At 37.2% G+C, this 20,224-nt stretch overlaps 1 protein-coding gene across 2 annotated transcripts in view; it reads right to left on the bottom strand.

Annotated features, from left to right (window-relative positions):
* Window positions 1-20,224, bottom strand: part of trim44 (TRIM family member 44) — a 58,961-nt gene that overhangs the window by 21,367 nt on the left and 17,370 nt on the right. The window contains exons 3-4 of one of the 2 annotated variants that reach the window (XM_088611687.1): window positions 18,911-19,150; window positions 12,400-12,419 (exon numbers count right to left, since the gene is read on the bottom strand). In XM_088611687.1, the coding sequence (XP_088467813.1) occupies window positions 12,400-12,419; window positions 18,911-19,150 (260 nt within the window). The remainder of the gene's footprint in view (window positions 1-12,399; window positions 12,420-18,910; window positions 19,151-20,224) is intronic. The other variant, XM_088611688.1, reaches the window with a different exon arrangement.

Below are 20,224 nucleotides of genomic sequence, written 5' to 3'. Positions count from 1 at the left end.
AATATGTGTTCTAGGTAGGAAGTGTTGACATAAAACTATTATTTTGTTACCCCATTTTGACTGATGACGTTTTTCAACTGTAGTTCATTTTGCACATGGAAAGACAAAGTAGCAGTGCAAATCTTTGAATAAATGGATAGGTATTGCCAAGTTAACCTTATTGAGTTTACTTTGCCCACTTTGAATCAATCCCATTTAACATGAATGAAATTATTATATTCCACACATTGTCATTTTTATACGGGCAGATGAGATAAAATATATTTAATTATACAAACCTTTGAATAAACAGAGCAGTATTGGCAAGTTTTCCTTATTTAGTTTACTTTGCCCATTTTAGTCAGGCCTGCTCAACATGAATGAACATGATATGTCACTACTTTTGTGCAGGGACAGACACGATGACATTCAATTTCATCAAACTGCGAGTGGATAATGAAAAATGGTTTAAAAATTCTCTGCTGGCATGCACTTAGCCACTGGAAAAGAAGCAATGCGAAAGCAACAACAACAACAGCAAGCATTTACTGTACAGTACCTTGAGCTGGACACTAGTTTTAACTATTGTCTCCGTAACCTTACATATTATAGAGAAATTACTTTTTGTTCCATTATTACTTAATTTGTTTTTTTCATACATTTTGTGTATGGATGCTGATTCTACCCATATCTTATCTGTCCTTCCATTATCTGAAAGTCACATATTCCAGGTATAGGTTGTGGCACCAGTAACCTATCCTTGAATCTACATATTGTATACAAGGGAGGATGACGCCCTGGACTGGAAACAAGTTGATTGCAGGGCACACTTAAAAACACACACAAGCAAATATACAGGAGCAATTTATAGGTTCTTACTCATGCTGTGTCTGTTTCATGCAACCAAGTTCTGTAATTTTCAAACTGGATTATTCTTCGCTTCCACCTCACTGTGCATAGGATCAAGATACACTTGAGTCCCGTACAAGGCAAATTTACCACTATTTCAGTGTTTAAAATCCTCTTTAATAGTGGTAAGTGGCACCGTATCTACTTGTACCCATCGCCTGATTTGACGACATACTTTTGTCTCTTAACATTTGTAAATGAAAGAGATATACTGAGTTAAAAAGTAGAAAATTAATACAGATTTAATTTTGATTTTATTTATTAGAATCTTTAGGGGTACCAACAATTGTGACAACAATTTTGACTATTTTTTTGAGAAATAAAATTATCACTTGTTAACAGAAACCTTTTTTCCAAAAGCAATTGCATTAAGATGGAAGAATATACTGTAGTGTAATGCCAAGAGGGGCATCATCCTCGAATGGCAGTACTTGTACAATTTGTGGATACTTTTGCCATAATAAGATGTCTGTGAGAGCATGCCAGCATGCAAAATGGCATCAACTGGCAATTACTGGAGGGAGTAACTACACCTGAAGCTGGGAAAGCACTGCAGAGTGAGATAAGGTTTGCACACTGCAAATATTGTATTTTGTTGTAGATGTTAAACTGTTTTTAATCTGATACAAGAAAATTAACCATGGTAAGACCTGAGGCTAAAGATCAGATCACTTTATTAGCCATATACAATTTCTTGCATTAAGAATTTGTCTTTTTTGCATACCCCAACTTGCTTTCCATGAGACACACAGACTGAGAGACGGAGAGAAGCTTGGGGTCAGAGTGCAGGGTCAGCCATTGTACAGTACAGAGCCCCTGAAGGAATAGGAAAATCACAACTAGACCGTAGGCTAGTTTCCACTGTCATTTAGATAGAGAACTTAGACGTTAGTCAGGAGCTCAAACTACAAACTACAAACTAGGCTTTCTTTTAGCTCTTATTTTTTTCCATTATTTTGATATGAATAATAAACACTTTTTAACTGCCTGACCAACTCGGGTTGTGTCTGTGTTTTTTTAATGTAACTCATCTTCTATGCCAAAATGCATACTCTTTGAGTTCAATTTATGCAATGTATTAAACATTCTGACAGAGTTTTAAAGACATTAACATTTCTACCTCTATTAAGATGTAATTGCTTTACTAATTCATTAAATGTTTTTTTAAGAATAACAAAACACTTGACCTTCATAATTAACTTCAAGGAACATATTTTATATGATTAAAAACATTCAGAATACTCGTTGTTGTAATATATGTATTAATGTCCTCCTGGATCATATTTACATCTAATTTAAAAATATAATAGACATGCATGTAATTATTTTTGTTTCTATGTATATCACCCACATACTGTATATCTGAAACTTGTTTCCATAAGCCTTTGCTTATTCTATAACAGCTGTGCTGGTGAGATCTTGGACTGAGATTCTTTCAATGGAAGTCCAGTCTTTCAAACTGTAACTGTAACTGCAAGACTGCTAAGGATGATAAGGTTACCAATCAGAGCTCACCCCTACCATGAAATACAATGAGCTCCTCTGCTTTCCACAATAATAACTGAATTATTAAAGACCTTGTTTGACGTGGCTGTAATTCTACAGGAGCTTTTGCTTGTCCTTGGGGACTGTAAATATTTCATTAGTGGAAAGCCTCTGTTCTGCTCCTCACTCCCCAGTGAAAATACACACAACACTTTTTCATTTTCTCCTCACCTCTAAATCTATTTTTGACCCTTTCAAGGACACGCTGACATGGCGGACAGCCCTGCCAGTGCACTGTCAGCATGAAGGCCTTGATAAGAACTCTGAGGCGGCAGGCAGGGGACAGTAGAGGCTGCTCATGACCTTCTGCTACCCACAGAGGTAGAGCTTGTTTGTAGACATGTGTCAACAGGCCACCAGTGCATGGCCATCCAGCCCTTGGCTCTGCAGCCAAATCTCTTCTTTTAAAGAGCAAACAAAACACTGGTTATTTGCAATATCTCCCATTTCCTGTATGGGAAAGAAATATATAAACATATCCAGAAAGTATATGTCTGATATACGGCACAATGTAATATAAAAAAACCAGAAAATTTGAGTGTGATACATTCAGTATTAATTGATTATTTTTTGGGTTGTTCTGGTATCCTCTATATTTTTATTCTTGTATTGTACGGTATACCTCTGAGAAAGGTTCCAACATATACTGTAGCCCTGTGGATGAAGGAGATAAGATTATTATAATAAGATTTGCAAAAAATATGACCAGACTAGAAAAGAACTCACTTAAGTGCCAAAGGCATTACTGTCAGGTAGAAATCTTTGTTGTTTATCTAGGTGGTTATATTGTTTAATAACATTACTAATCCTGTTACCAGGACTGCAGAGTGAGAACAATAGGTATTCATTCTCCCAGACCACTGAATGCTTATAGTATTAACACAGACATACAATAAAAAAAATAGAATGATTAATTTGGATAACTTAACTGTATAATTTAAGAAGTGGGAAATTACTGAATGTTTTGTATTTCCTTCTTCTTCGGCCTTGTTATTCTATTATAAAATATACAGGTAGTGTATTGTTCTATAAATGTGGGAGTAAAAAGGTTTACTGGAGTTTAAATAACAATCAAATATTGATGAGGCCTGACTACCTCGCATTAATCTGATACTAAAATGGGACAACCTCTAGACTGAGTATAAAATTCTAAAAAACTTTGCATGGAGAATATAAAAAGGGAATATAAATATTACTACAAACATGAAACTAATCTCTTTCCATAAATGCCAGCTGCAACATTTCAGTGCCCATTACCCGATTGTTCTTAAGGAATCCAAGTGATAAACATTGTATGCTGAACTACAGTAGAAATCAATAAATCTTGTCTTGTTTCTTCACTTCTGCCTCTCTGCTATGGTCCTTTTTAGATACTCCTGAGCTGACTGGTCAGCTCTGGATAATTCCAGTTACAAAGGTTGTTGTGTCATCTGGTCTCCAATCACTTGGAACTGTGTTTTAGTTGAATATTCTCCCAAGCCAACAATTCCAACTACACAGTGCCAGATTGAACATAAAAATCTATACAAATATAGTGGACATCCCTGACATTTAAGAGGATCAAATTAAATTCTTCTAAGGGCAAACTGCAGTCTCAATTTCTCAGACCAGTTATTAAATCTTGGTAGCAAAATACATTCATTAACAGTATACAAAAAATTACAAATTTTGAATTCAGCACAAATTGTGAACTTGTACTGTACATTGCCATGCTGTCACAAACCAATGTGATCTGCATGCAGAGTTATCAAAGTAACTAGTATTTGTTGGCAAAACGTTCTCGAAGTCAAAAGCAATATTTTTATTGGATTAAAAGAACCACTTCACCTCACCTGACATTTTGTTGCCTCATTCTGAAACACACAATATAGTACGATTAATTATATTGTGGTTTGAAATGCACTCATCACTGCTGATTCTTTCTAAAATCCCCAAAATATATAAATAGCATTGCAGTTCCCCTTCAATCATTCTTGGAATTTTAAACTTCAACACAGCTGCCTACTGGTCCTGTTTGAATAACTAACAGCAACAGATTTTCCTTTAAAAAATGTATCAATTGCCAGACCATGAAAAAACATTGAGTGATTAATGCAGAATTGCAAAACATACTCAGAAATACATGATGGAAATGTTTTTTGATGGAAACTGCCTTCATGTTTTTTTTCTAAGAAATTAAGTCTATCAATTCTTTCCTGACAGAAACATGAAGACGTATATCATAAATTCTTCAGGATTTTGATTTGTAATGGGCTGTCCATTGGCTCTGCACAACACACCCCACCAACAGCTAATCATGTTTACCCTCTTGGTGTTTTTGTAATATATGAAAAGCAATAAGCTACTCTGAAAATCTCCCCAAAGTGACAGGGAAATTGTTGAACCAGGCCAGTGATAGCTCTGAGAAAACCAGTCACAAGATGTTGATGAATCAGTTTACCTTTGCATTAAATTAGTCAGAAACACAAAAAAGCATCAAGTCTAACAGCTTATTTTTGGAAGCCTCATCACGGAGAGTTGAGACTTGGTTAATGGCATTCCTGAACTTTCACTAATGTTTTATCCTTAAACATTTCTTCAGGGTGTTCAGTCACTCACACATTCAAATTTACTTAAATAAAATGTCATCTACAGCTAAAAATACCTTAACTTGGTATAGTTGGGATTTTGTGCTAAACTATCTACAAACCTTCTGCTATTTAGTATTTGTGTTTCACCCTGAGTCACTTGTTAATATTATAGCATCAGAATCAACTTTTCAGATGCTCATATTTATGACCATTCTACACTTTATACCCAGGTAGCTATTTCATTAAAAAATGCATTTTATAGACAAAAGATTAAATGTCCAAAATGGTGTATCTTTATAATAACAAGATACTCCCATCAATTTTGTCAGTCAAGCAGTCAATCTATTAGGTTATCATGAACAGATTTGTTTGTTCTGTAATTAAAGTTCACGCGGTGATGAAATAATTTTTTCAGTTGATGGTATTGTACATGTGTTTCATTTCAAAATGAAGAATCTAGGGAAAAACAATTTCTACCTTAGAAATATTGTTAAGCAGTTAACCCAAACACATTTATTTATGCAGCCAAAAGTTTCATTCAAGTCTTATTTGGATTATTTAATTCCCAATCAGCAAGATCCTCTATACTGTACCTTCACTTTAAAATTTGGCATCTGTAATAATGATTTAATGATGTACACCTTCTGTTTTATTGATTTTGCACTGCACTGGACTGAATGCATGAAATTTCTCATTAATTTTAAATTCCTTCTGCTTACATTTAAGGCTCTGCATGGTAATAATTACCATGTTTCTGATTTATTTTGTGTCCTCACTATTGAGACACTTTGTTAGTGACAAAGCCTTGTGTTACTGTATTTGCCCAAGAGCTCTAGAACACCATCCTAAGAAATCAGAAACATAGCCACACTGAATTCTTAAATTTGGAAAGAAGACCTTTTTTTCTGAAGACTTTTTTGTAAATGTTTTATCTCTTGTGTTTCCTTCAATTTTCATAAGAAGGTTTGAAAGCTTCAATTTTATTGTGATACATGTTGTGCTTTTCTGGATTGAAAAGGGATGCTAAGGGACTGTTTTTAAAAGTTAAATATGAGTGCCGCTGCTTGTTAGAAGCAACTCTTCATAGGTAACAATTACCATGGTGCTATAACTAGAACACTTATAACAGTATTGCAATGGTTGTGTGTATTATGTTTTTATGGTTTTACCATGGGACTATGCAAAGGTGAAATTTGAAACAATGTCCAGCAGCAATTACAGAGACAACAGATCACTGAGCCAACAGCAGATGACCCAGCTTGCTTGAGGTGTTAGTAGCAAAGAATTGCACCTGATGCAAATATCTCACATTATTGGACTGCAAGCCACAGCCTGTATATAGGCAGCCTTGAGCCTGTCTTAATTGACATATTAGCCAGATTTATTGTTGCCACACCATTGCACATGTACTGTAGTAACTATCTTATAGGTCTTTCTCATAGCATAACACACTAAACAAAGCCTGCTACAACTACTATTGTACAGAGCCAACAGGACTCATGGGATAAACCATAGCTTTGGACAGAATGTGGGACTCCTATTGATCAGTTATTAACAGTTTGATAGGGTGGAATAAATACTAAAGACATAAACCCTACAAATCTTTCTCTAGGCATTTTCCAGGCATTTCAATCTCAAACCACCTATCCTGTAGAAAGTCCCATGCATACATAATTTGTATAGGTTTGAATAATACATTTATCTATTGGCTTTCTACATAAAACATTTCACAATGTATATTCCCCAAATCATATTACATACCTCCTGTAATATCTGATTGAATTGTTTTTATCCCTCTGGTGCAGTACCTTTAATCTTAAGTCCTTTTCTTTTTTTGTTAAAAAATCGAAGATGTGTCATTCATATGTTTGAATACACTCATATTAAACTAGGCTCGACATTTTGTCCAACATGCCGAACTGCAAGACATGACTCTTTTTTTGTGGGAGGAAATGGTAGATTAGTTAACTAAAATATAATCTTTTTTCTAAGACAATGTGGATAGCCCTGGGCATTGTGACTCCCACAAAAAAATCAGTATTGCTCTTTTCAGTGTAAAAAGCGTGCTTTTATAGTCTAAAAGGCTTTCTCAACCTTCCTAATCAGTTTAATAAAACAAACACAACAAACAGCTGAAATCAAGATGCTTTCTGTGGGAATCTGGTTTGAAAGAAATCAATACTTTGACGTCTGAAATTAGGTCCTTTATTTTTTCACACTTATTACTGAGTGTGTAACTCATTCAATCTTTTTGCAGTGCCTCTAATCAACTAATCAACTACAGCATTAACTGGTAATAGGTTCAACAAAAGGACTATAATCATAAGATTAGAGCAAAGCAATAAGCTCCTTAATACTTTTTGCCCTCAATGTAGCCACATAAATATGTATGTTGGGCAGTGGAGGCCAGAGAAGGGCTTTCAGTATGGCAGACTAACCCCCACACGATGTACTGCGTAGCGATACTAATATTATGCTTTCTGCCTGGTAATTGGTTAGTATCCCACAATTACCACAATATTTCATAGCCTCATATCCCTCATTTAAAAACAAGACTGTTTTATCATTTTTAAAGTCCTAGATTATAGACATGAGGGAGGGAAAAGAAAGGTTTCAGGGAATACAATGTCATATTTTTTTCATATATAACATTTTCAGTTTGGAAAGGCTCCTCAAGTCAAAGAAGGCCCATGCTGGATTGGAAATTACTGGTATTATATTATCTTAATTCCAAATATTGTAATATTGTATTAATATTCAAATATATAATATTCTCAAATATTTTAAATCTAGATACAGTATTGAAGAAAATATAAGCACAAATAAAACTGTACCATATGTGAAATACTGCATTACACTAATGTGCAGCTAAAAAGTTTTTAAAAACATTTTTAAATGTGTATGCCACAAACAAATGTCCGTACAGAGCTTTGATATTTATCCCCTTTTCACTCACATTTGTGAAATCACATGGAGATGACAGGTTGTGATCATGCTGCCATATACAGTACTGTATGTTTTTAACACTTTTGCATACTGACTTTCACTGGCCATTTATAATGTGCCAATATGACATGGCACTGTCATATTTTTAATCCTTTTTTTAATTCTGATGTAGATTTATGTATTAGCTAAGAAATCTGTGGTGTTTTAATGAGATGGTCTGGACCTTATCCTGGTGTCTTTCCATTGTTTATCAGCATGTTCTCAATTCAGTGTCTCCACATCCCTTAATGTAGACAACAATAGGCAGTATTTAACAAGTACGATCACAAATTATTGTGGCACTGTCTTTTCTTAATAACCATCAAAAGAAAAGGCAAAGAATACAAAAGAATATGGTTTTTAATCATACTACTGAAAAAAATTGATTCCATTAATATGTACCACAATACAAAATGTGGCAGAGAATATATTGGAGTGATGAAAAGGTTTCTGTCCTTTGCAATTGCTATAGCTGCATTCTCAAAGCCATTAGCAGTATCAAGAGATCGATAGCCACATTTCCTTGTCTTTGCCTCTTACAGCCAATTCTATTTAATGCTTCTAAATTTCACATGAAGTCAATAGAACCACCTTTAAGCTCCATAATTTTTTGGATAATTCAGCATTGTTTTTCCTGACATACAGTACTTTTAAAATGCACTCCAACTGTGCTTCTGGGGCTCTAATCATACAGTAAGTGATGGGTGAAATATAAATCACTCCGAAGAAATTCGTAATCTAAAATGAGCACTTATAAGATTCTCATAGAGTTGCTACACCTCTTGTCTGAAGCATGCATTTTATTTTGTGCATTAAGCTTTCCATGTTTCAAATTACAACAACATTCTCCTGATATTCAAATTGCAAGCTCTTAAAGTACTGTACATCACAAGAGACAATTTTCTCATGAAACATGAACTTAAATCACATGCGTACTCTCTCAGGACTTTAATTCACTCACAGGGACATCAAAGCTGTACAGAGTCAGATATTTCAAACAATGGGCTTCCTGTGCTGTCACAGATTCCCCGTCTTGTGAGTTCTGGGCTGTAAACACCTGATTCGACAGCAGAGGTCATCACCTGCTGCAGATCTAATTCCTCTGTGCAAGAATATGAAACATGCTAATTGCCTGTCTCACCACCTACGTGATGGGCATTCCATTAAACGAGGAACAGGAGCAGGAAAAAATCAGTTAGAGATACTGTATATGAAGCACTGAAGAACAGTGTGGTAGGTTAGGTACAGTAGGTAGGTGGATTGATATTTCATTAGAAGACACCATTATTTTCAACAAAAGAGAACTGAAATTTACCAAACATGAAAGCTAACAGATGATTATCATCAACACAGTCATAACCTCTCTATTCATGTACCCCCAACATTTCGTCCTGCACCATTAACATTTTATTTTAAACGAACAATTTATACAAAGTGCAAATGGAAGCTAGGTCATTTAAAATATTTAAAGATAAAGCACAACAGTATAACTTTCTGAAAAAATCCTAGATATTTTAATTTCTTTTCCCATCTCTTAAGCCTGTTGCAAATCCCTGCTAACCAGCCTCTTTATGTAGATGGCAAGGACTCCATTTTTTCTATTGGTTTCTATCCAAATTTAAAAGCTGCAGCGTTTAACATTTCTTTTAGATATTAAAAGATAATAAATAGACTCTAAAACAGGACATTTAAGTGAAAAATTAAACGGCCAATAAATCTTTCTAGAAACCATCTCACTTTAAAAAGCTACCATGCATTCAAAATCCCCCAATAATGAGGCATAGCAGAGAGAGGCTCAGCTCTCTCTCATCAATCAGGAAAAAAAAAACTGTCTACCCAGGTGCAGTACATTCACCCTGCCTTGTGGGAAAAGGAGATGGCCAGTGTTTTTTGCAGTACATATTCTACCTCATACTGTACAATTTCCGTTGTTTCAAAATTCTGCTGCCCAGTTAATAATAATAATAATAATAATAATAATTGCTTACACTTATATAGCGCTTTTCTGGACACTCCACTCAAAGCGCTTTACAGGTAATGGGGACTCCCCTCCACCACCACCAATGTGCAGCATCCACCTGGATGATGCGACGGCAGCCATAGTGCGCCAGAACGCTCACCACACATTAGCTATCAGTGGGGAGGAGAGCAGAGTAATGTAGCCAATTCATAGAGGGGGATTATTAGGAGGCCATGATTAGTAAGGGCCAATTTGAAATTTGGCCAGGACACCGGGGTTACACCCCTACTCTTTTCGAGAAGCGCCCTGGGATTTTTAATGACCACAGAGAGTTAAATATACAGTATGTCAATGCCACTGCCCCCCATTCAGCTTCTGAACTGTCAGCTAGCCCTTTCCAACAAATATTTTTTTCCTCTTTTAACAAATGTAAAGGGGGTCTACACACATTAGTGTATGCGGCAACATTGAGATAACAAAGGTATTAGTCACACAGTACTCCCTGTTGGACGCTTTAATGAGAAACCCACTTCCATTTCTGGAATCGGTCCTTCACCTTTGTAAGCATCCAATCCCATTTTTCTTTTGATGGTCAAGTGCTGCATAAATATACTTCTAAATGTCTAGAAACAGCTCTGTCTACCTTCACTGCTGGCCAACCGTGCTGATTCCGTTTGATTTCTCCATTATAAAAGCATGGCAGGTCTCCCGAGTGGCTTAGCTGTGTGCAGGTTGAGCTTTATGATAAAGGCATATCAGTGACCAGGATTCTCCAGGCTAGGGGGCACAACTGGCTGAGTGCTGCTGGGGGGAGGATGGGATTATTCAGCCAGTGCTCTCTGCACTCTCAGCACCCGAAATACTGTACATAACAAACTTCGGCTTCCCTCAGCCAATTAGCCAAGGTCAGAGAAAATCTATAATAGTCTGTGGAAAGCGTGCCCAAAGGATACCACGCCTAAATGTCACACAAATATACGCTAGCATAGATATCTGTCAGTTTAAGGTAGTTCATGGCCCTGAATTCTTTCTACAAACGTGTTGAAGAGATCATTACTAAAACCTAAAAGTTTTTAAACAATTCAAGAAACATTGCAGAGTCTTGGCATAGCGTAGTCATTTCAGAACATCCAAGAACCCCTGCAGTGTCTGCACTTCTTCCAATCATTTCCTCTGAAAGCTGTGGCAATTCAACAAATCCACAGTAAAACATTCACCGTCTCCTCCAATGACTGCAACTCCAAGCAGAACCGCACAGATAACTGCTGGTTAACTTCAGACTCATAGAGCACCTGCCCTGTAGCCGTCCTCAAGCTGTGCTTCATTTCACCAGAGCTGAATTATTTTCCTGAGCAGATAAGTATTTATTCAGAGCATCCTCTTGTGACAGATTCTGAAATGTTGATCGTACGGATGCCCTCAGAATCTGTGCATCCAAAAGATCTGCTAATTTATTCTTTTTACATTCAACTTCCTGAAACAGCCTGTCACTATAATAGGATTCCAGGTCTCTGCCGAGCTCAGTAATGTCTTTCTCCATCTCTATCATTGAGGTGGTGCTCCGAATTAATTTTAGTATACTGTTGACAAACAAACATAAACCCAGCACTTTTTAAAAAGATTTTTAAAAATGTAAGCCTTACCATTTTGCTACCACTAAAAAGAAAATAAAACTTTTGAATTAATGCCTATATTCTAACAATTAAAAATTGAAATGGCCACAAGCTGTTCACCTATGCATGCAAGGACCAAATGCATTTAAAAACACTAACTGACCAGAAAAACAAAACTAGTAAAGAATGCATATTTACTGTAAAAGACAATTCAAATGTCTAAATAATCATTATTTAATCATTATTATTACCCTAGTTAGAGGATCTTTAACATAATCAGCAGATCTCTAATAAAATAATAGTCAGAAACAATTGCTTTCTTATCAGTATCTCATTCTTCATCTATACTGAGGGAGCCAAGTGTAAAACTTTTATGTTAAAATAAAAGCATTCTAACAGACTATCAGAAAATAGGAGAAACATACCACAACAGACGTATAGGATAAAATGAACTACATGGTCAATAAGTGTATACATTATATACAATATTTATTGAAGTATAGGTCTCAAAAAGACATAAACAGCCTGTACTGTATTCCTATTGCACAGTGTCTTATATTGACTGCAATTTAGAGGTAAATTATCATTTTAAATGCATGGCTTTGAGCCACATGCACAGCATTTGGGAATGTCTGTGGCTCCTAGAGGACCCATATATCTTTCCATTCATCTTTACTAAAATTAACCTAACCACAAGACTAATGGAAACTCTCAACTCTGACTCTGGATGTTCGGGGTTTTAGGAAGATGGATTAGTAATCACCATCTGTAACATGCAGCCACAGAATCAAAGGACAGTGAGAAAAAAGAATTGAGGGAATTTCTTTTCTCCTCTTACCTTGGATGGGCTTCTGTTTCCTGTTGAAAAACAGAAAAAAGATGGCACAACAATAAGAATATAAGAAAATGTGACTGACAATGGATAAGTTGCTATGCAGTTTTGACTATACAATATGTAAACATTGGGTTAGCTCTGTGTTTTTTCCATCTATCTTAATGTCTCTATTCTGCACACTGTCTTGGGGACAATGCAATGCAAAGCAGCAATGGATTATTTAGATTTGTTTCTTTTTGTGATCTCAAATTGTAGTAGATAGTTTTTACTGTAACAGACGTTGGCTGAACTGGTGCAACCACATGTATTGTATGCTCATAAAAGATTGTGGGAATATGGAACAAGCTACCCAGGCACATTGTTGAAGCAGGTACCACGGCTTCCTTCAATAAATGGCTTCATAAGTTCCTTTACCTACTGTACTAGCAAACAAGCAAGATGAGTTTAATGTCCTCCTCTTGTGCATGACCTGTCTTATGTATTGTGAAACCTTAGCCCAGACAAAATGGCCAAACCACCTATACCAGAAGTCTCTGGGGAATGAGCTGCTGATGCCCTCTGCCATTTCATCAGTCATCGTATGATGATTGGGCAGGTGAGCATTTAAAAAGCAGAAAACTGAGGCTTCTTGAGCCAGTCAGTAAGTTCAGGCAGCCAAGTGAGTGACAAGCTCTGTGAGATTTCAAATAGGACTGACCAAGGACCTGGAACTGAAGGAGAAACGTGACTTCTGGGAGCTGTCAAAAGCCAGTAAGCAGCTACTGTAGCTGTCCACTTGGATAGTAAGGGATTGAAGACGTTTAGCCAGGAGATCAATGAGGAGTAAGGCTTTAGTTAATTTTTGTTTTGAAAAGCTATAGGACATGCTCTCTCTTCCATATTCTCACAAGAAACTAGCCAGCATTTCTTTATAATTGTATAGACAGTGTCAGCTATAACTTACTGTTAACAGGCTGAATATGCAGTAAACAATGATATATCATGTGTGATGGTCTGATAGCTTACATTTGAACATAGCAATTGAGAAAAATAATATTTAAAAAATTACATAAATACATAAATAGAAAGTATTAGTGTCTCTGGAGCAATCATAGCAGTAGAATAAAGCACACAAATTAAATATTAAAACACAGACAGAAATGAGCTGCTCAAGAGGGGCTACGTATACAGGTAAGAGGTGTCTGATAACGCCAGTGTTTTTTTTCCCCTGGAGGGCTCACATGGAAATATAAAAAATAAAAAAGCCTACCTGAATGATCAACACAATACTGCAATCATGAGTTCCAAGGGAATAGATGGCTCAGCATTCTGAACAGCCCGGCTTTCACACATTTGACTTAGAGACACATGGAATCACATCTCTCTAAAATTAACAAACACTGAATATAGTATTTGTGTGGGTGAAATCCTTTTTCTACTAAAATACTTTAGTGTGAACACTGTTGAGCTTCTCTTGTGGCATTCCTTCTCACAGCTTCTGTGTCTTGGGTTTTATGTGGAGATTGGGCGCCTGTGTGCAGACCTCCCTGGGACACAGTGGGTTTTCCTCAGGTGCTGTTGTGTCTTCCCACCTGACAGGTGCAGCTCTGTCCTTCATTTCTTTTAATCCGATAGTGGTTGTGTGTGAGCTCAGACCATATGCAATGAATGAATACCACTTGGCATACCCTCTTTTGAGAAGTCTAGGCCATGTTTTTTTTTTTACACACTATTATCTCCATGGTACACCTTAAAGCAAATTTTTCACCAGCTGCAGGACAGCTGCAGCTACATGGCTGTAAGCTCTCCCAGGACCAAATGGTACTGGGAATCATTATTGCATGGTGAGTCAAGGTAAATGTCTAATTAAAACCCTCCAAACTCTTGAAAGATCCGGTGACACAATCTAGATTAACCTGTGCAGTGAGCAAGCACCTTTTTATAATTTAACTGTTTGAATTTCAATTGACAATGTAGAGTGGAATGACCTGGCAGATACACTTGAATAGCAAACAGCACAGAGCTCATAACACTCCTCTCCTGCTAACACTGTACCAGACAGCAGACTCTTTGCAAGATAGAGGCCAGAGACCACAAATATTCTTTAACTTTAATTAGTGTGGAAATGGCAGTCATTCTGAAAGTGTAATTCAAAGAACAATAATCACAAAGAAAGGTACGGTACAACACAGGAGCCTTTAAATAAGCACAGTATAGCTGCATGCATTAAGAACTTCCTACTGTATGTTAATTGCCTTCTTTTGTATAAAACAAGTGATAACACTGTGCTCAGTCTGAACAAAAATAGCCTCATTAGCGGCAGAATCTTATTTCCTAGAGCTTTGTTAGTCAGAATCAGATGGTTCCAGTTGACCTGTTTATACTTCTTCTGCACGGTGATCTATTGATGGTATAGTCTAGTATGTATAATCTTTTTCTTTGTAAGTAAGCCTGTTATCATGGCTGTGTTGTGCCCACAATCCTCTTAGTGAGATATACCAGTACTCTAAATACAAAAATACAGACTTCATGAAATGTGAGCTAATATCATCATTATTATCAATATGCATTCTGCCAAAGACACCTTGTAGGAGGGGACTTACATATTTCTACAGAGAATTAGACACAAATGGGGCTCTTCCTGTTACATTCCATAGACTGCAATTACAACACTGCCATGATTTGACACATTAAATATGTCTACAGGCCTATTCTGCTGATATCTACTCTATCACTGCAATGACAGATCAGTAGATAAGGTCTGTGCAGCAGCAGGCAATGCAGTTTTTTAAAATAACATTTACGGAGCATTGCCTAGCTGCTATTTTGAGCTCCACCAGTAATTGACTCCCAAGTAGTTTCTGTCAGCATATCAAATTCAAAAGTTCTACTGCTTGTTGTCAGAGTCTAGGTTGTAGCAACACCTCATCCATATAAATACAATTTTCCTCAGTGATTGTTTGCATTATTAGAATCTTATTTCCTCATAGGCCAGGTATAAAAGCTATGTTGTGCTCACTTAACCCTGGGTGTTTTTAGGGGAGGGAAAATATTGAAACATAAGAACATAAAAGGTTCATTAATAGGAGTGTTGTTAGCCTTAGGAGGATTGCTGGGTAGCTTGTTCCAGACTTTGTGTAAAATGTTTTTTTTTTCCTGGGCTCAGTTTTAAATGCACTGTCCTATAGTTTCCATTTGTTATCCTATGATTAACATACCATATTTTGTTTCCTTAAATACAGTTGGTAGAAAACCATCAAGTCCTGGAGAATTAAGTACTTCAAGTATGAAGTAGTCTTATGCTGTTATTAAATATAGAACTTTGACTTCATTGTCATTTCTACTTCAGTAAACATCTGAGTGAAATCTTCATTTAATACATTACATTATCTTTTTTGACTGTCTGATGTTTTCCATCATTTTGTCTAATCCATGTTATTTCATACCTTACTGTTCTTTTGTTGTAAAACTGAAAATTATTTTAACCTCTATTGCAGTATACCTTATTATCTCTCTTATTGGCTTTCCTAATAAAAGCCAAAGCAGAACTCCCAGTAATGATCCCCAAACTAGCCCTGATTGTCTTAAAACATCTTCCATAGGATGATTTGTACTATTAATTTCATATCACAAAGAATTATATTACTTTTAACATTAATTAAAACGTTTCTGGCCTGAGACAAAACCTCCAGAAACATTGTTACTAACTGTAATTAATTCAAAGCATATGAAAATGGATGTAATGATCATCCCTCTTGGTAAGTGAACTAGAGGAGAAGAAGTCATTTGTTCATGGTTTTAAGACCTAAAATGAAAATCAATTGTTTCTTTGAAAAATAAAGGGTAGACCCATCTACTGTATAATACTCCTGTGCCCTGACAGCTGGGTTAATAAGATCATTCTCCCTATGTTTAGAAAACATACCTAAGTCCTTGAGCTGAATAACCCCCCCTGTGATGATTTCCTGGGCTTCTGCCAAACAGAACTGATAAACCACAGTGAGCCTGGCTGAATTTCGAGTCTTTTTTTCCCCTGCTTTACTGCTCTGATTTAATCTAGGTCTATTTGTGTGAAAGTCCATGCTGGGAAAGCAGTGGGCCAAACGTTAGCCATGGCAATGCTGAAAATCTCTCATGCATCCCTCCCTCTCAGCTGCACTGTCCCACACTGCACCCGCTTTCAAAATAAACAAGTAAAGGTTAATTTCATGCTGAAAAGTAGAAAGGAGGATCACGATGTTTCGGCTGTCGAGCCTTTATCAGGTGTGTGAAGAAAAAATGATTTTTTCTTTCTGCTTTTCAGTGAGGAATTAAACTCTACTTATTCTTTTGCGGCATAAGCATGCTGCCACAGCTTAATGGTATTCATTTTTTTTTTCATGTATACATTTTAAATGACTATAATAAGGAAAAAGTATGTGTATAAATGCATATACTGTAACTCTACATGATTTCATATTGCATCAAGTCTTTAAGGGATATTACATATTATATAAAATGCATCTGCACCAAGAACCACACAGGCGTGTGTCACTTCCAACAGACACTAAGAGATTAGGAAGTTATCTGTTGTTCTCTGACCATCTGTCAGTGAGTTAGTGTCTCTGGAACTTTAGGAGAGATTCTAAGACAGTGCAGACTGGAGCAGAGGAGATTTAAACACTGATACTCTGTCCCTGAGACAAGAATAACAAGAATAGAAGAGGTGCAATAAAGTTCCCTCACTGATACACTACAGATCAAAGTAGAAGAGACGTAGCCACTCAGAGACTGTCTCACGGAGACTGTGCAAAGAGAACAGAAGAGGCTCAACAACACCCTGTCACTGAGTTGTCTAACGTTCTTATCAGGCTATGTTAATTTCCAGAAACGTGAGAGTTTGACTTCCTGCATAAGCAGACCTGCATTGCCTTTCACATCTGCGGAGGCTTGTGGTTGAACAGGTGACGGGCATCCTTGCTGATGATCAACAGACAGTGTTAAGTTTACTGTCTATGGGAAATCAGATATTTGCTCATTATGCATTCTTTTGCTGTTACTGAAGTATTTGAACTATTAATAACAACAAATTATTTGAAAAGGTCTAGCTAGCAAGGTGGAAATGCCATGGGAGAATACTTTCGTCACACTGTCTCTCTGCTGTACAGTGTGTGTTTATGTCTTGTGGGGTGCCAAACCCCATGTTGCCCTCTGGAATAAGGAAATGGAAGACGTAGTCAACAGATGTCACTATGATGGGTGTGCAAAATATTCTTGTCAAGGATTTGCATGATTTGGCCTAAATGATTTGGGATTTTGGATAATTGGATTTTTTGTACATTAATACTAATTTAGTCTGACTTAAATGTAATATTAATCATCGTCAAAGTGCAACTAAAGTGTCCTCAGACATTCTGTTGAAAGGTGGTATAATATTTAATTATCTTGCTTAGGAGAGGAGAAGGGAAGATATCCGTATTGACATATTCCAATGCATCAGTACAACACCCGTGGGGAAACAACCGAAGCATTAGACAGGTGAACAGCCAGAGCACACACTTCTTCAGTCACGACAGCTCTGTAGACATAACTCTGTCCATGATGGATCTGAATATAATGCAAATATGTTCTCCTTGCGCTCGAGGGAGGCTTCTCTTCTGGCTCCAGAGGCTGCAGTGGGAGAAGATCCCATTGGCTGTTTGTTATTACAGAGAGGCTGAGGAGCATTCTGTTACTATACAATCACCTCACGTATCTGAGGTCTGCTTTTTCGTACAACTTATGTTTTTTGTGATTTGGGCCTAATTTCTCTTTTAAGAGAAGCAATTTGAAAATTGTGCTTTGCTGTTGTTCCATTTCCCTACTGCATGTTGTCTGTTTAAACCTTAATGACACACACGCACTGAAGCAGAAAGCTTCTCAACAGGACTTCTCAGAAACTCTTAATATCCTATATGTAATGGAAATATAGTTTGGTGAAGTTCTTGCAGCAGCTATTGTTATTGACAACGCTGGGGCCTTAGGTTCAATTCCTGGGGTGCTGTGTGTACAGGCTTTGTACTGTATGTTCTCCCCATGTTCGCGTGGGTTTCCTCCAGGTGACTCACTTTCTGGGAAAATAGGCCCTGGTGTGTGTGTGTGCATGTCTCTGTGTGTTGTCCCATCCAGGGCATATTCTCCCATCCGCCCACTGTTTTCTGGGTTAGGCACCAGCTCCCCCCGCTACCCTGTACTGCTGTACATACGTGGACAAGAAGATAGATGGATAGGATTGTAAATTATTTCTGTTTTCAGTTATTATCTATAAAGTTGAGCACTGAATACTATTTATAAGAGCAACAATCCTGAAAAGGGGTACACTTACCATTTGTTTTATTACTGTGCATTGATATGGCTACAGATACATAGGTTCTGAGCAGCACAAAAATGTTTTTTTGAGTTGGCTTTCATGGAGTCAGTCTGAATTATTTTAGCAGCTCTAACTGCTATAAACACAGTGGTCACAGAGGAGAGGGAGATGGGGGCAATGGCAGCAGAGAAGAGGCAGGGCTCTCACCATAGGGTTGCTCTCCTCTCCATGGTCCAGGGCACCCAGCTGCTTGGTGATGGAGGCCATCTCTTCTTGTAACTTCTCAGTGTGCACGGTGATCTCGGCTATCTTCTCTGCTGCCTGCGCGGTCAGGAAGGCCTCTTTTAGGTCCACCAGGTGTAGCGTGCGCTTCTCCTCCTGCCGGACCAGCTGGTGCAGCTCGTCAAACTGCTCGTTTACATAGGCCTCCAGCTCAGCTGTGCTCATCTAACGGAGACAGAGGGAAGTAACACCGTTACCAGGGGAAAGCACACCAGTTGTACAGGGTTACTCAAACAAGCTTGGTAGCTTTAAAAAGTATGACAGATATTTTAACTTGAAGCTAAAATATGAAGCTGAAAAAATAACAGGCTCAGGGTGGAATAATCACGAGGGGACTGAAATTTAAAGATGGATTTAAACAAGGCTTGAAGGCAGCACAACAAAGCCATTCCTTAACAGTACTGAAGAGCAGAGACATTCATCCGTTCCTAATGGTTGAATACTGAGTGCCCCAAGTGGTCAATTAACTGATTGACTGACCAATGCGAATGTGGCAATCCTACTTATCTTCATAATTGCTACTGAAGTGCTCAGTGAACTGGAAGATGCTTCCATGGGTGTTGCTGGATGAGTGCCAGGGCTGTTCCGAGGCATCTATGTGAAAGAGGAGCCCATGCATACAGTATACAGTATCCAGTATATCCAAAATGAATCAAGCTCAGTTTCGATGGACTACTGACTAATACATGCATTGTAATTAGATTAAATGGGCTACTGTGCTTTGCCATGATGAATTAAGAATCATATCCCAATTAGTAGCTCTAGGACATCAGTGATCATTAAGTGCCTTGAAAATGCAAATAATAGCATAGAATGCCATTCTTCAGGGTTAGATGTCAACTCTAAGGCCAAAGAGTTGTTGATCCAACAACACAGTCATGGATGTAAGCAGTGGGTATACACTAGCTGAAATTGATGTCTTTGCCTGACTTTGACTATGCAAACTGCTTGACTTGCTCATAGGTCTCAGGTGACATTTAATTTGACATTGCATGCATGAAATGGTTTGAACACATTGCAAAATATTGCAATACTGTTGCAGTACTATTATCATGACAAAAGTTATATAGTGTCAGGCAGTATGTCTGTATGGTATCTTTCGATAGAAATTACATTTTTATTAATTGTAAATGTAATTAATTATTTTCAGAACATCTTGTATATTTTTCTTTATAAAAGTAGTCCCTCAGAAATTATAAACACTGATGGTAGATTTAATAGGTATCTTTAGTTATTGTT

Source organism: Lepisosteus platostomus, chromosome 18 (genome assembly GCF_059453375.1).
Source record: "Lepisosteus platostomus isolate fLepPlt1 chromosome 18, fLepPlt1.hap1, whole genome shotgun sequence".
Classification (NCBI taxonomy): Eukaryota; Metazoa; Chordata; class Actinopteri; order Semionotiformes; family Lepisosteidae; genus Lepisosteus; species Lepisosteus platostomus.
The sequence above is the reverse complement of the archived record's forward strand: the minus strand, read 5'-3'. Positions and strand labels throughout refer to the sequence as shown.